This window comes from Camelus dromedarius, chromosome 31, assembly GCF_036321535.1.
Source record: "Camelus dromedarius isolate mCamDro1 chromosome 31, mCamDro1.pat, whole genome shotgun sequence".
Classification (NCBI taxonomy): Eukaryota; Metazoa; Chordata; class Mammalia; order Artiodactyla; family Camelidae; genus Camelus; species Camelus dromedarius.
In genome coordinates, this window is record NC_087466.1 from 17,389,023 (window position 1) to 17,406,153 (window position 17,131).

Sequence of the window (17,131 nt, forward strand, 5' to 3'; positions counted from 1 at the left end):
GGGATCTGGGGGGTGAGTGTGCAGAGTCGTGAATCTAGGAAAAGCTGTCTCATTCCTCCCACTGAGTCCATCTGAAGGAAAGTGGTGCTCAGAGCTTTTTTTAGGAAAGCTGAAGCCATAAAGGCTGTCCGAGAGACTGCTTAGAAACACATATATGCAGAAGTATGCGTGTGCCCCTCCAAAGTATATTTAAGACAGAAGCCTTCTCCCATCTGGGCCCCGGCTCTGGGCGCCTGCGTGGGTGGGAGGCTCAGGCTACTGATGGCAGCAGCGAGACCAACTTTGATCTTTTAATCCTAACTTTTCCACAGCAGATGGGGTGTGGGGCCCTGGTATGCAGACAGGGGCTGTGTGTCCACCCAACCTTTCTTCCCTCCACTGCCAGGGCCGGCTGCTTTGGGGTCTCCTGGCTTAAATATGGACAGAGAGGCTGGAGAGGGTCTTCCTTCTTGGCACTGGGTGGTAATATAATAATATCACCACCAACAATAACAACGGCAGCCACTCGTCTAATGAGCATTTACTATGTGCCAGACACCCAGCTGAGGATTTCACACACTTCACCTCGCTTAATCCTCCCAGAGGTACCAGGACGTATTTCCAGAGGAGGAAACAGAAGCTCAGAGAGGAAGAACTAGTTACTCAAGGTCACCCAGCCAGGGAGCAACAGAGCTAGGACTCAAATCCATGTTCATTATAATAAATTAATTTTCCATAGACTGAGGTGCATAGAAAGTTCCAGGAAGGCAGGGACAGTGTCTTTTTTTTTTGCGGAGGGAGATAATTAGGTTTATTTATTTATTTTTTTAGTGGAAGTACTGGGGATTGAACCCAGGACCTCATGCATGCTAGGCACGCACTCTACCACTGAGCTGTAACCTCCCCCAATAGTGTCTGTTTTGCTTAACAATGCGCCCCTGATGTTGAGTAGAGTGTCTGGCAAACAGTAGGAGCTTGATATTTGTTGAATGAATTGCATGGGGCTACTACTCTGGGCCAGGCACCATGCTAAGTGCCTGGCATTCTCCATTCTCAATTAACCCACCCAGTGGGCCTATAATTAGGTGAGATCATTATCCATATTTTACAAGTGGGGAAACAGAGGGTCAGAGAAGTCTGTGTAATACAGGTGTAATGGGGCACTGGCTCCACTCTGTGAGAGGCTCCTTCAGCCTGGAGTCCTGCTAGTGCTCCTCCTGGCAGTGGTCCCCCTGGCATCGCTCTGCCCGAGTTTGGAGCTCTGTACTTGATTTCCCCTCAGTGAAAGTGCCGGCCTTCGGAGCCCTGGGCCAGGAGGGCCAGGAGGGCCAGGAGGGCCAGGCGTTCTTGGCTGTGAGGGTTAGTTTCTCCTCCTCTGGGTAACACATTGCATTTCAGCAAAGGGCGCATCCTCTCAGCCTAGAACATCTCAACCACTGGCAGCCAAGACTCTGAACTGTTTTTCACTCTTTTTAGATTTCAAAATCTCTATTATGGTTTTGCCCAAACCCTTTAAATTTTAAAATTAATCCTGCATCTGGGCTTGGAGCTAGGGGTCAAGATTCAGGCTCTACCACCTCTCTGCTGTATGACCTTGGGCAAGTATCTTGACCTCTCTGAGCCTGCATTTCCTTAGTTGCACAAATAAGGCAGGATGGCGATATCTACCTCCAAGGGGGCAGTGGGGAGCAGGGAACTCACCTCTGTAACGGGCTGAGTGCACTGCCTGACCCACAGGCAGCACCCCAGAAATGGCCCGACAAGGATGGCAGCTCATCTTTTAAAACCAAATTCAAAGGCTGCTCTCTCTGAGACACCTCTCCCAGCCTTCCTGCCTTGGAGCTCTTTTCCTGTTCTGGCTGTCTGTCTTTTGATCATGTGGCTCCTGCTGGACTCAGGTTTGAGCTCCCACAGGGCTCAACACACAGTAGGTGCTCAGAGAATGAAAAGCCACACCTGAAACGCCTGTCGTCCCTTCTGAAAGGGAACCGCTGTTTACTGAGCGCCCGCTGGGTACCAGCATCATGCCGGATGTTCTCATTTAATCATCTTTCAACACTTAGCTACCAGGAGTGGTAAGTTAGATAGGTGGCCGGGGTGGGGGGGAAGCACGCACCAAGCAGAGGAAAAGGCAGGGGCAAAGGTGTGGCAGAAAATGGGACTTCCACTAAGTTAACTCCCATCTTTGGGAAAATCTGCCATCAGTAAGCTTTTCCTTTTTTATGGCTTAAATGTTCTTTTATGTTACCCTTCCATGTTCCTCTGGCCCCTACAGGACCGATTGGGCAGAGCCATACACGGGGAGGATGGCAAGGAGGTGAGGGCAGCCAGAGACAATGACGGGCTTCTCTTACGAGACTCCGTATTATTTTATTTATTTATTGGTTTATCCACTAGATGGTGGTAGAATTAGCCACTGGGACAAACAGAAAGCTAAATTTTTAACCTCCCTCACTATTTCCATCAACATCTATTTCAGATAGTTCAAAGATATAAATTTTCAAAAATTCAGATCACAAAAGCACTAAAAAACCTCTATGACCTTCAGCCGAGAAGGGGTTTTTAAAATATGACATGAAATTCAGAAGCCATAAAGCGAAATTCTGGTAAGATTTCCTACTTTCTGCAAATATTTTTTGAATGCCTGCCATTACCATATACAAGAGACACTGTAAACAAAGTTAAGAAACAAAAGGCAAACTTGGGGAGAAAATATGAAACACATTTATCAGAACAAAGATTAGTATCCCTAGTATATAAAGAGCATTTACAAATCAATAAGAAAATGATCTCACTGATAGAAAAATGGGCTAAGGATACATGAATCAGTGATTCACAAAAGAATAAATATGAGTGATTCATGACATATGAAAAGATATTTAGTGTAACTAATAAATGAAGGAGTGCAAAATAAATCAACAAGGAGGAAAAATATTCTTGTTCTTTCTGACTGCTATTCCTGGGTTTGTGGTCAGCAAGTGGCTACAATATATATTCCTTCCCATTTTTCTTCCGTGCCCTCAGAACTACACAGTACCAATACGCTGCACCCTAACTGCCCAGTGCTGGAAAGGGGCTTCAGTAAATTACAATGCAGCCACACAAGAGACTGTCACACATGACAAAACGAAGTTACTCAGAACTTGCAGTCACACAGGGAAACATGGATGCTTGAGGCAGATGAAAGGAGGCAGGATTCAAAATGGTTCGTGCAGAGTGAACGACCATTTTGAAAAAGTACGTGGGGAAAAGATCAGAAAGAAAAACAACAAAATATTCCCACTGCTTTTCTAGTTGTAGTTTCCCCCTCCTTCCTTCCATTTTTCTATATTTTCTGAACTTGAGCACATATATGATTTTTTATCATTGGGGAGAAAAATTTTAAAACCCGAAATATTGGAAAGCATTCTCCTACTCCACACTCAGTAACCCTGTTGGCTACACCTCTCACCCCATGTCCTTGACAATTGACAGAACCTTGTGAAATCAACAGCCAACGCTTGTGACTCATGTAACTTATACCCTGGTGTCAGCTTTGCAACTGGCTGCTGGTTATTAAACGCCGCCAAACACTTTCATGCATGCGTATCAGATTCTCACATCGACCGACGAGCAGGTTCTATTATCACCCCTCTGCTAATGACACAGAAACCAGAGCTCAGAGAGGTTCAGGTCCCTGCCCAAGGTCACACAGCTCAAAACACCAGGCTGGGAGTCGCAGTCCACTCAGCCTGACACTGCAGCTCACATCCCTTCGCTGCCCAGCCTTGCCTCCTGAAGGAGGAAGCAGGGACAGGAACGCCCATCAGGAGTTTCCATCTCCTGCATCAGATTTTAAAAAATCAAAGTAAAGCAGAAAGAACATTTTAGGGCACTCACCTCTTTCTTTTATTCTCTTCAGCAGTTCCTCTGCCTGCCCTTTTCCTCGCTCTTCCTTTGTTTTGTTTTTTCTTTTTTCTTTTTTTTTGCTTTTAACTAATTACTCAGTTAACAAGTTAGCTCTCTGAAGCTTAGGTTGGTACCTAGTGACTCTATGAACGCGATAAAGAAATCAGCCGTCACCGGTACAGAAGTCAGAAAGGTTTAAATCAAATCATCCTCCACAACAATGACATTAATTATGCTTTTAACACGTTTTACTGCTTTTTTTTCTCACTTCACGCCACATCTGTGTGAACAATATCCAAAAGATTTACGGTTTTCCTTCGTAATTACAGACATACAGGCTGCACACTTATCAAAATACTTGCTGAGCAATCATGCTGTATCGCTTCTCTGCCAGAGATCTGTGTTGGCAGCAGTCACTCAAAACAAAAATGTTGAATCAGGGCTTGTGCGGCTTCGGGGGGGCGGGGGGAGTTGGGGGGAGAAGTATTTCGACAAATAATTTGCCTGTCAAGAAATATAAAAACAGGAGAGCGTGCATCCTGGCCAATTTTCCAGGAGTGTCATTTTTATGGAGGGGGTTGGGGCGGTGTGTGTGGTGGGGACAGTGAGCAGGGAAGCTCTGAGCACCAACAACACATCTGACATTTGGTTCTTGTGTCTAAGGATAAAATTTAATGAGAACAAAAATATGTCTTCCTAATTCCCCTAAGAAATCATTAAAACATTTTGTTATTCTTAAATGTCTCGAAAATGAATTAGAGCCCTGAAGGGGCTGTTCGTATGGTGTGTCTCCGTCAGTTAAGGCTCCTCGTTCTCTAACTTGGTGACAGCTGGGGATGTGCGTCCGCCCGCTGCCCCTCCATTTCTGGGGGGTGGAATTGGGAAATCGAACACATGGACTCAGCACCAAGCATGGAACGACCCTTTGGGGAGAGGGGCAAGAGGGCATGAGAACCTTCCAGAAAGCTCCCCGCCTATCTCGGGAACTCTCACGGTCTCTGGACATTGTGGTCCTGGCCTTGTGAGTGTGTTAACAGACCTATTTTCAAAAAAAAAAAAAAAAAAAAAAAAGAGGGTCCCATAGTGAACCCCAGAAATGATGCTCTTTTCCAAGTAGGGGCTGCAAGCTCTTCCTCACCCCCCAGTGCTCCCCTGGGTTTGAGACAACAGGTTATTTGAGTGATGATCTGGTTACTTCTGCCACCAGAATGCAAGCTCCCTGAGGGCTGGGCCCGTGTCTGCATCGGTGGGCTCATGGCTATGGTCTCAGCGTCTAGTGAGTGCTGGCATACAGCAGGCACTCAATAAATGCTATCTGAATAGATAAACATGTGACAAGCAGAAAGCCCTAGTTAAAAAAAAGTACCTTTTTGTTCAAATAACCTTTCTTTTCCTTTCTGTGCCTGAGTCTTATTTCTAATTTATTCAACAAACAATTATTAGGTGCCTACTCTGTACTGGGTTCTGGGCATGCAAATTTAGTGTGACTCAGTCCCAGGCTTGGAGAATTTCACTTGTCCTAGTGATACAGGGATGATGATGAGAACAGTTAATACCTAGCAAGTGCCACTATGTGCCATGCTCGCTGAAGCCTCCCAATGACTGTATGAGGGAAGTTCTGATATTATTTCCAGTTTATAGAAGATGAGACTGAAGCTCAGCAAGATGAATTAATTCTCCATGGCCACCCAGTGAGTAGGTGGTATGGGCAGGATTCAAACTGGGGTCTGGCCCTAAGCCTAGAAACACCAGCCCATCTAAGTGCTGCCCCTGGTGCTACAGGAGAGGTGCTGTGGGCCCCAGTGGAGTGTGGAGACTCTTGGGAGGTATCTTGGGGTCTGTACTGGGTCATTCTCCAATGTCATTTGTCGTTGAGACTGTGCGAAGGACAGAAAAGAGTAGGCAATAGACGGTGTATTTTTCCAGTTTTTTTTTCAGGTAGCTCTGATGAGGGTAGAGACATAAGCAAAAAGGCTACGAGGAATGGGGCCTCTTGGCCTCTCGGCCACGTGCCTGGTGTGGTCCTCAGTGAGGGTGACAACGACCAGGGCTGCAGACACAGCTGTCTTGGCCTCTTGCCACGGGCCCAATGTCCTTGTGGTGCCTGGGGATAGAGGCGGGGGGAGGAGGGGGTGGGAAAGGGGACCACAGTCCCCAGGGCTTTGCTGTCAGGTTCCAGCCATTCTTGCTGCCAAAGCATTCTGATTAAGAAAACCCACACGGCTATGCCACCTTCTCGTAAGTACAGAATCAGGGCTGAGCACGGGACTGGGGCAGAGCAAGGAGAGTCTGCGGATGCCTCTGTTAGTGGGCAAAATGGTGACCTCAAAATATACATCCATATCCTAATGCCTGGAACCTGTGAATGTGAACTTATTTGGAAAAAGGGTCTTTGCAAATGTAATTAAGCTAAGGATCTCAAGACGAGATCATCCTGGATTATCTGGTGGGCCCTTAATCCAATGACCAGTGTCCTTCTAAGAGAAAGGAACTGGAGATTTGGGACCCAGAGACACAGAGGGAGGAAGGCCACGTGAAGACAGAGGCAGTGGTTAAAGACAAGCAGCCACAAGCCAAGGGGCACCTGGAGCCACCAGAAGCTGGAAGAGGTAATAAAGAGCCCTCCCCTAGAGCCTTCTAGGGAGCACACCTTCCCTGCCGACACCTTGATTTCAGCCTTCTGGCCTCCAGAAGCGTAAGAGAACAAGTATGTGTTGTTTTCAGCCCCCAGTTTATGGTAATTTGTTACAGCAGTCACAGGAAACTAACATAACCTCCCACGTGTAGCCAAGTTGTGACATGGAGCAGACACTCTGGAAATATTTGTTGAATGTGCTAAGAACTAAGTCCCATCCCTCCCTGCTGTGAGGCCTGGGGCACAGGACTTAGTGTCTCCAGGTCAGCATGACAGGGACTGGTAGGGCCTGTTCCCTCTGAGCTAGTAACATGCAGAGGCTGGAGCACATGTAACTTCCATACCTGGCCAGCGCTTCTCTAGCTGTGATGTGCCCCCAGACCTCCTGGGGAGCTTGTGAAAATGCAGAAGCTGATTCAGTGGCCTGAGGTTCTGCATTTCCATCCAGCTCCAGGCAAAGCCAATGCTGCTGGTCCAAGGACCACACTTTGAGTAGAACAGGCCAGAGGACGTCCCTCTCACCCAGCCTACTTGCTCTCAGAGGGGAAGCCGCACAACATCGTTGCTGTGTTAGTTTCCCGGAGCCACCACAACAAACCACCACGGACAGGGTGGCTTCAAACAACAGAAATTTATTGTCTCCCAGCTCTGGAGGCCAGAAGCCCCAAATTAAGGTGCTGTCAGGGTCGTGCTCCGTCTGAAGGCTCTAGGGGAGGACTCTTTCTTCCCTCTTCCAGCTCCTGGTGGTCTCAGGCAGTCCTCGGCTTGTGGCTGCATCACTCCAAGCTCTGCCTCTGTCCTCACACAGCCTTCTTCCCTGTGTCTCCCTCTCCTCCTCTTATAAAGAGACCCGTCACTGGATTTGGGGCCCATCCTAAATCCAGGATGATTTCATCTTGAGACTATTACTAATTACTTCTGCAAAGACCCTGTTTCCAAGTAAGGTAACATTCTGAGGTTCAAGGTAGATACAAATTTTTGGAGAACACTATTCAACATACCACAACTACCCAAGGCAGATGGAATGAGAGACACTCCCACCCACTACATGAAGATCCCACAAACAACCTTGACATCAAATATAAATGACTTCGCCTTCTCCCTGCCTTGGCTTGGAGTGGATCTCATTTTCTTCATGAACTCCCAGCCCCAATCCCCCCTCCACAGCAGTGATTTCTGCAGTTCCGTGGAAGGAATGGGAAAGGACTGGTGGGGGGCTGTCTGCTTTGGGGGAGTTAGCACTGTGGCGTCTCCTCCCAGCTCCACCATTATTAAGCAAATCTCTGCTCTCTGGGTTCCCATTTCTGGGTCAATAAATGAGAAAGTTCAGAGGATGAGCCATTTTAGAAAAGGGAAACTTTTTACAGAAGTATATCTACACATTTAGGTATACAGCTGAAGGTTCTTAAACTGACCACACCTCTGTAATCCACACCCAGATCAAGAAGCAACATCTCCAGTCCCTGAAAGCCCTTCCCAGGAACCAACATCCCATCCAAGAGAAACCACTCTCGACTTTTACTAGTACAGGAGCATTTTTTAAAGTGAAATTCTGTAATGTAAAATTTACTGTTTTAAAGGGAACAATTCAGTGGCATTTAGTACATTCACGATGTACAACCGCCATCTCTATCTAGCCCCAGGATACTTTTATTCCCTAAAAAGAAAACCTCATACCCTTTAAACCTTTGTTCCCTATTCTCGCCTCCCCCCAGCCCTGGGAAACACCAATCTGATGATCTCTGTCTCTATAGATTTGCCTATTTTGGACACTTCATATCAATGGAATCATACACTATGTGACTTTTGTATCTGGCTTCCTTCACTCAGCATCATGTTTTTGAAGCTAATCCATACTGTAGTATGGTCAGTATTTCATTCTTTTTAATGGCTGAATAATATTCCACTAGCGGGATAGACCACATTTTAATCTGTTCATCCATTGATGGACATTTGGGTTGTCTCCCCCTTTCGAACATTGTGAATAGTGCTGACATTGTTTCCTGTCTTCATATTTTACGTAAATGGAGTCATACAGTATGTGCTCTTCTGGGTTTGGTTTTTGCTGAACATCAAGGTTTTTGAGGTTGGCTGTGCCATGTTGGGGGAAACAATTTTGGTCTTTTCCTCCAGCGCCCTCTGCTGGCAGAGAGCACTAGCTGCCTTCTGCCCTTTGTGGAACTGGAATAGGGGGTTTTGGAGGGCAAGACTCTTGGCTCCCAAGAAGGTCCAGGTGGAAGATCTCACCAGGAGGACCCCCAAACTCCACAGCTGATGTTGGAAGGCAGTGGGGTAAGATGGGGGAGTCGTGTGGGGACACGTCACAAGAGAGTGGGTATAGACCTCCTCAGTTCCCAAACTCCCACCATGGAGGGCCTGGCCTCTCCTACAAGTCTCAGTCTGCTCCCAGATTCCACCATCAGAAGACCCCTGTGTAATGGTCCTAACAGCAGTTTCTTTTCATTAATTATTCAATTAAGAAGCCCAAGAGTTTCTTACCTGGTGCTTCAATTAATTGCTTGTAAACACTCAGGAAAGCAGCTTCAGCCTCCTGACTTCTCTTACTAAGAGCCACCACCTTTGGAAACAAGAGAAAGAATCATGTGTGACCATGGCATCTGAGTCTACAAGCAAATCTGATCATTTTCTACATGTGTAAACTAGGGAATGGGGTCGGGGGTTGGGGTGGAGGAGAAAGTAAATGAAGGTTAAAAGCATGGAATTAGAAATCTCAGTTCAAGTCCCAGCTCCACTGCCTCTGGCTGTGTGATCTTGGGCAAGTCACTGCCCCTCTCTGATCCTCAGTTTCCTCATCTATAAAATGGAGATAAATAATAGAACCTCCTAGGTGTGTTGTGGGGATTAAATGAAGCTGTATATAAATGCTTAGCACAAGGTCTGACACACATTAGGTGTCAGCAATTATTATTATTCTTGTTACTAAAGGTTAATGTTGGTGGTTCAAATATGACAAGTTTTGTGGGAAAGTGGGACACATAATTTTCTTGCCACTGAAAATTAGAAATTGTTGAATCTTTAGTAAGATATCAGTTTCAACGAATGTCAAGAATGACAAAGTTAGGTGAAACTGTTCCAGCATACCAAAGGTGCTCAATGAATGCTCCTTGACTGATGAATACATGAACGACTGGATAACCCAGTTGGTGAGGGGCTACATTTGCACACTTTCTCTTACTTGTGGACTTTTTTGTTCTGCCAGTGAGACTCTGTAAGATGCATATCTGGGGCTCAGCCCCATCTCATCCCTCTGCTCCTGGCCATGCATTCCAAGCTCTGGCCTTACAAGCTATCTTGATGCTGGCTCTTGGTGGCCCAGTCCCCTTGGCACAGTCCTGGGCCTTCCTGGCACATGGCAGGAGCGAGCTCCTGGCACCCACAGGTCACCATCCCCACCTCCTCGAGGACACCCTGAGTTGGGCAGCCCCCTTTGGGCTGGAATGAGCTGTACTCTCCCTGGCACAGACTGGTGCCAACTTCCTAAATGATGAATCTGTCAGAGCCATCTACTTGTCAACTGTCCTCTTTCAGAGCTGGGCTTTTCTTATGAATCCCAATGCCAGTTAGGGGGGTGACTGTTATTGAATTCCTCCCCTTGAAGTAAGCTCTGTATGTTATTTGGTTCACAGAAGGGCATCAATGTAATTTGCTGAATGAACAAATCCAAGTGGGTTGCACCAACTCTAGGTTCTGTCTGTGACATCACAGTGGAGAAATGTCAGAGGCCAGTTCTGAGACAGTCTGCTCAGAGGCAGCCAACCAAGGCATAGGTCCTGGAGCCAGGCTGCCTGGGTTCAAATCTCCACTCCACCATTTACTACCTGTGTGTCCTTGAACAAGCAGGTCACTTCAATCCTTGTGCCTCTACTGCCCCATCTGTCAAATGGGGATAATAACACGACAGCTTCCTTCAAAGGGCTGCTGGAGGATCAAATGGTTTAAACAATGGAAAGCCCTTTGCAAAACTCCACGCATGAAGCCCCATAGGTATGTCACCTCTTGGTATGATCAACCCCTTCCTTCTTGCCTGTTATGGGGACAGGTTCTGCCAAGTGCTGGGTGACAAACATCAGCTCTGCTCATCTCTGGTGTCTGATGAAGGCCACCTGAGGAAGGCCCCGCCTCCACACACAGCAGTGCACTCTGGGAAGAATAATTTGAAAACCATAGCAGTTCCTCTCCAGCTTCCAATATGGCAGCCGCAAGCCTCGTGTGGCTTCTGAGCACGTGAAACATGGTGAGTCCAAATCCAGATGTGCTATGAGTGCAAAATATGCACCCGGATTTCAAAGACTTAGTATGAAAAAAAGAGTGTACAATAGCTCATCTGCATTTTTTATGTTGATTACATGTTGAAGTGATAACAGTTTGGAATATGCTGGGTTAAATAAAATCTATTATTATAATTCATTTCATCTGTTTCCTTTTACTTTTTTTTAATGTAGGTACTACAAAATATAAAAGTCCATCTGTGGATCACATTATATTTCTATTGGACAGCTCGGCTTGAAGGCTTTACAAGGTCCACAGAGGATTCGTTATTTAAGAGAGGTGGAAAGAAATGTACGGTGGATGTTGAGCAAGTGATTTTAAAAAGGTCAGTTCCAAAAGCCCCTTAAGCTCTCTCCTTGTTTATTCTGAGAGCAGTCTCTGGTTTCTTGCCTTCCAAGTGAATGACAGTCTTTCATTCATTCAACAAACATTTCCTGAGCACCTGCTAGGCGCCATGCACTGTGGCTGAGAACTCAGCAATGAATGGTGCAGCCTCAAGCCCCACCCTTACAGGACTCACAGTCCAGTGGGGAGACCCACGTTAAAGCAGATTCCCCAGATAATTCATTAATTACACATGCTAAACACTTCAAAGGAAAAGTACAGGGGACTGGAGAGTGTAAATAAGGGGAGGCTGACCCAGTTTGGTGGGTGGAAGGAACATCGGGAGTTATCTCCCCAGAAGGGGAAGATGGTGACGGACAGAAACGATGTTCTAGAATCTGGGCAAATGGAAGACTTTTATTCTTGCTAACATGCATGAGACATAGTTCCTGCTCTAAGGACTCCCAGCTGAGTGGGAGACACTGCTGTGCCAAAGAGGAACCATAACACAGGAGGAGGTGATGCAAACACTGGCATCTCCAGAGCAATGTGAGGAGGGGCAATTAATTCAGAGTTTCGGGGGGGGGTGCATCCTTGATGCAATAATAATAATAATAAACAATAACAAGTGTAATATTCAAAGTTTACCACGTACCAGATGCTCTTATTATTCATAATCATGTCTCCACGGACACAGCAATCACTGAATGTAGCTGCTGTCATTATCCCCACTGTATAGGTGAGGGAACCAAGGCTCAGTGATGTTAAGTAACTTGCCCAAGGTCACCCAGTAAGTAAATGGCCAAGTGAGGTTCACACCAGGTCTGGGAGTTCAAATTACTGTTCTGAATTCAGATGTGGGCCCCTATCTCCTGGAAAGAGAAACCATCCCAGCCAGTGGGGACAGTCACTCGTATGCCATGTGGAAGCTGCTGCCTTGAGATGCCACCTATGGCTGTACCAAGTCAGGGGCTGCTGCGCTGCTGACCTGGAGCCCACGAAAAGCCATGAGAAACAAAAGCAACTCATCTCCCGATCTCTAGATGGAGAATTATCAAAGATCAGCCGGCAGGAAGACTGAATGCTTCATTTTACAGCTGTCCATGCTGAGCACGTGTGGTGGCTGGGGTCTGGGGAAAGGCCTGAGAATGTTCCACTGATTTCTAAAAAGGAATTCAGGGCAGAGGGGGGGTCAAGTGCTGGAAGATGCCTTTAATGCTTTCCTTTCCCTGCCCATTGCACCCTCTACTGTCCATTCATGGTGCTCATGACTTGGGTATTGATTATCTGTGTGACTGTCTCCTTACAATGTGAGACTGGAATGGCACTCAGTTTGAACTGGTTCAAATTTAGGGCTTCCCATGGTAAATATGACTCTTAAAGGCAGTTGCCATTTGGATGCCCTGCCTCGTTCAGTCTTGTCTTAGAGCAATGACTCTGTTTCTAGAAGACCAAGTATCATAGCCTGATCTAGTGTTGGGCTTAATGTCATGAAGCGTCTCTCAGCCTTAGTCTGTTCATCCATTAAGTGGGAAGAATACTTTCCATCTGTCGAAGAGGAACGAGCTAACATGCGGCAAAGAGTCCCATGGAATCTGGCAAAAAGCTTTCTAATAAAGCAGATAATTCTTCTTCCAACCATAAGGGATGTCTTTTCCAAGAGCTGCAACTCTGATGCATTTCACCCATGTGCCCAGGGCAGGTGAGCCCAGCATAAATAAAAGGCCATGTGGTTCTGCCTCATGACTGGGCCCCATCATGCAGAAGGGCAGGAGAAAAGGGTCCAGAATGACAGATTTGGCTTGTGACAGGCAGATCTTTGAAGGCCATCTGGGGGAGGAGGCGGTGGCGGCGGCCAGCTACAGACACCAAGAAGGTCATATCAGAAACAGCTCAGCGTGTGATGGAGCAGGCGGCGTTCACACTACCGGCTGTAATATAGGGGGTGAAAATGTGTTTGGTCCCCGGAGTATGAAAGTAACAGGTGTAGAACTGGTTAAGCCAGAGGAGAGGCAAAAGCCTGTTCTAGCTGCCTAGCATTTGTCAGGTGGTTAAAAATGGCACGTTTAGGGCCCCCCCGGGGCTGAGCTTCCGCGAGCTGTCTGAGAGAGCAGTGTCTGGCTACTGAGAACAGCTCTGTGCCAAGCTCTTCACGATGAATGGTAAGAGTTTCTGGAAACCGACCCTTTATTCTGTTCTCAGTGCCTTACCTTTGGAATCTCCAAAAACAACTCTCAGACATGAGCACTTTCTCCCATTCTACAGAGGAAGAAACTGAGGCTCATGGAAGCCAAGCCACCTGGCCAAGATGAGAGTACTAGTTATTGATGGAGGTGGTATCCACACCCGGCATCCTCTCATTCTGCGGCCCAGACTTGCAACTAGAACCCAGTGCTCCTCAAAGTGTGTTGCACAGTACCCCAGGCGTGAGGAGAGGGACCTGTGATCAAGGCTGTGCCCATCTGCCTTCTCTGTGAATTGTACAAAATCTCTTAGCTCACTGGATGCTCTTTTGCTCAGCTTAGCCCAAATGCATTTGGCCACAGAACTTTTTCTTCACAGAATAAACCTGGAAACTCGGGTTCCATGGAACACATTTTGAAAACAGCGTCCCTCTACCACTGGGTCCTGGGCTTTGGGAAGGGTGGGGCATGGCGGTTCTGGGAGATGGGGTGGGGGGGATCTGCTGCGGCAGGGATGAAACTGAAGAGTGATGGGCTGTAGAGCGGTGGGTGTTCAGAGGTCCCAGAATCAGCACATCTGAGGAGGAGGCAGAGGAATGAGATCTGGGGAGAAAAGGAATCAGCCCAGGATGGCCCTGGGGGCCAGGAGGGTGCCCTTTAACACCCTCTGCAGCCTGGTTCTCCTTCTGGGGGTTGCAGATCTGGAGGGCCGATGGGGAGCAAAGAGGAGCAAGAAGAATGAGGAGAGACAGAGAGGAAGGAGGCAGAGAAGAGGGAAGGTTATGCAAAGAGTGAGGGGGCGTGGAGAGCAAGGGGGAGCAGAGAGCTGGGGGTCCCCAGACACTGAGGGGAGCAGGTAGGAGAAGGGGTCCTGGAGAGCGAGGGAGGCACAGGCACGGAGGCAGACGGAATGGGGCTCAGAGTGAAGTGGGAGCACAGGGGTGGGGTGCAGAGCACAGTGGGGGAGCAGAGAGGATGAGGGGGCGGAGGCTGTGGGCCGTGGAGAGGAGCAGTAGGAAACCCCGGGAGCAGCCGTGGGGCAGGGGAGTGATCGGCTCAGACGTGCCGGAGGGGAAGGGGCCTGTGCTGACTTCTCGGGGACTGCCGCAGGGTCTGGGGAGGCGATGGCCCAGGTCCAGGGTGCTGCTGGAGACGCGGAGAAAAGAACTGATTCCAGGGACGACTAGGAGATAAACTCCTGATCGAGGACACGGTGGGGGCTGAAGGTGGGGAGGCACATGGGGTGCATTTAGCCAAGAGAGAGGAGCAGACTCAGGAGGACACACCGCAAGAGCAGTGTGCAAACAGCTGAAGATCTTTCCGGCCCGTGTGTAGAGGAACAGATGTATTCTAGACCGTAAAGACTCCAGCCCAGGGGTGGGAGGAAGGTAGAAATTTCAAGGAGGCTCAATCTTTCCAGGTTCTCAAAATGGGCTACTTTATGAGGTACTGAGCTCCCCAACAGGAGAGGCATCCAACTACATGGCCATCCACCTCTGAGGCTGTAAAGGCACTCAGGGAGATTTATACACTGGGGAGGTTTGGCTAAACCATCCAGAAGGCTTGCATCTTACTTTAAGAGTCTGTGTGATAAATCCCTTTTATTTATAGTAATATTCTGATATCCTACCACCTGTAAAAGGGGGTAACAATTACCCTGTTTGGCTGATATGAGAATTATTATTATCAATAGTCACAGTGACTACTGAGCACTGACTGTCAGGCACTGTGCTAAGTGTCTGACACATATTAACTCACTTAATCTTCACAACCTGGGTTGGGGGGCAGATGCGCACTTCACGGATGAAGATATTGAGGCACAGAAGGGCAAAGGCCACACCATGTGGGAGCTGGGACCCAGATCTAGTCCAGTCAGACTCCAAAGCCCAGGCTTCTAACCCGCACTTGGGACTGACTCTCTGGTGGGAGTTTGTGGAAGGGGCTGGAATGTCTGAAAGACCTGGGGGAGCCAGGCTGGCAGGTGGGCAGGGGACAGTGGGGCCGGGAGGAGCCAGGCGCTGGGTCTCCAGCAGGATCGGACTCCCCCACCTCACAGAGCGTGTCTGCTGGGGGTTTTGTTCCCGGGCAGCACGAACCCTCTCTGCCATACATCACTGATGAGGCCGAGCAGATGAAAATCACAATTTAATGCTGGGGCTTAAATGAACAATGCGAGTTCGACTCTTGTTTTTGGTAGCTGTTGTTGAGCTGGGCTCTCTCGGCTCCTGCCCAGACAGGGCAGAAACTGGCACCCTCTCTGGCCTTCTGAGGTCTCAGGGGGCATTCCCAAGGGAGGGACACTGAGGGTCCCAGAGAGGCCCCATCCTAGCCGAGGCTCCGGAGCCAGCACCAGCCACTCTGGAGCCTGATGGGATGGAATAAAATTAACATATTTGGCCACTTGTCACTGTTTTGAATTCTCAGGTATAAATCACAAATTCACTTTGAACTGGAGGGGAAGGGGCTTGTGCTGACTGCTCAGGGGCTGCCGCAGGGTCTGGGATGTAAGTCACTAATTCAAATTCAAGCTTGAGCTCTGAGACCCCCTCTTCCAGGGCTACAGGTCCAGCTTCTAGATCCTACCCCCAGCGCAACAGTGAAGGACGCAGGCAGGAGTTCAGTAACTGCAACAACAGCAGGCGGTGTTTACTGAGCACCTACTATGTGCATGCCCCAGGGGGGTTATCCCGCCTCCTTCCCCCAGGCCCTCAAACACATACTGAGGGTTTGGAGTTTGTTTTTTGTTTGTTTTTGTTTTGGGGGAAGGTAATTAGGTTAATTTATTTACTTATTTATTTTAATGGAGGTGCTGGGGGTTGAATCCAGGACCCCATGCATGCTAAGCATGCACTCTACCACTGAACTATATACCCTCCCCACCTTTGTTTATTTATTTTTGTTTGTTTGTTGTGCATACTGAGGGTTTTACATGCATTGACTCACTCGATCCTTGCAAAACTCCCATGAGGTAGTGTTATGGACTGAACTGTGTCCCCTCAGCATGCCTATATTTGGAGATAGCAGGTAATTAAGGTTAAATGATGTCATACAGGTGGGACTCTAATCTGATAGGATTGGTGTCCTTATAAGAAGAGGAAGAGACACCAGGGGCGCAGAAGCACAGAGGAACACAGTAAGAAGGTGGCCGTCTACAAACCAAGGAGAGAGCTCTCAACAGAAAATTAACCCTGCCTTGATCTTGGACTTTCTGCCTCCAGAACTGTGAGAAAATAAAATTCTGTCATTTAAGCCACCCAATCTGTGGTATTCTGTTATGGCAATCTGAGGTGATTAAGACAGGTGGGCTCTAGAGTTATTCCCATTTTAAAGATGAGGAAACTGAAGCACAAAGGGATTAAAAAACAACCAAGGACACAGCAGGTATCCATTGAGATACAAAATTTGGGCAGTGTGCCTTCTTGGGGGCTAAATCTTGGGGACTTTGATAAGAGGCAGGGAGATGCCAGCAGGCTGGGGACACTTTTACCAAGAGGATGGACAAATGGTTGCATTAATGGGGACCATGTGACAGATTCCAAGGGAGGAAACCATATATTTGACAATAGAGGTTTGAGATTTTCGGAACCAGCCCCCTTCCAGCAGGCTACACATTTACCCCCAGTCAGTTTCCATGGAACTGGAAGGCATTGTTGGGGTGAGTCATGCAGGCACCCCTTCCTGGGGGAGTCAATACCAGGCCCGTCTAGCTCCAGAAGCTGCCATCAGCTTAGGTCTGAGCCCCACCAGAGGAGAGTCTTTCTGTTCACTGCTACATCCCCTTCACACAGCCTTGCACACAGTAAGTGCTCAATTAATGTCTGCTGAAGAACGA

General features: G+C 47.9%; 1 protein-coding gene across 1 annotated transcript in view; it reads right to left on the reverse strand.

Annotated features, from left to right (window-relative positions):
• Positions 1-17,131, reverse strand: part of CUX2 (cut like homeobox 2) — a 98,816-nt gene that overhangs the window by 48,618 nt on the left and 33,067 nt on the right. Inside the window, exon 3 of the mRNA XM_031442714.2 lies at positions 9,002-9,080. Within this exon, the coding sequence (XP_031298574.2) occupies positions 9,002-9,080 (79 nt within the window). The remainder of the gene's footprint in view (positions 1-9,001; positions 9,081-17,131) is intronic.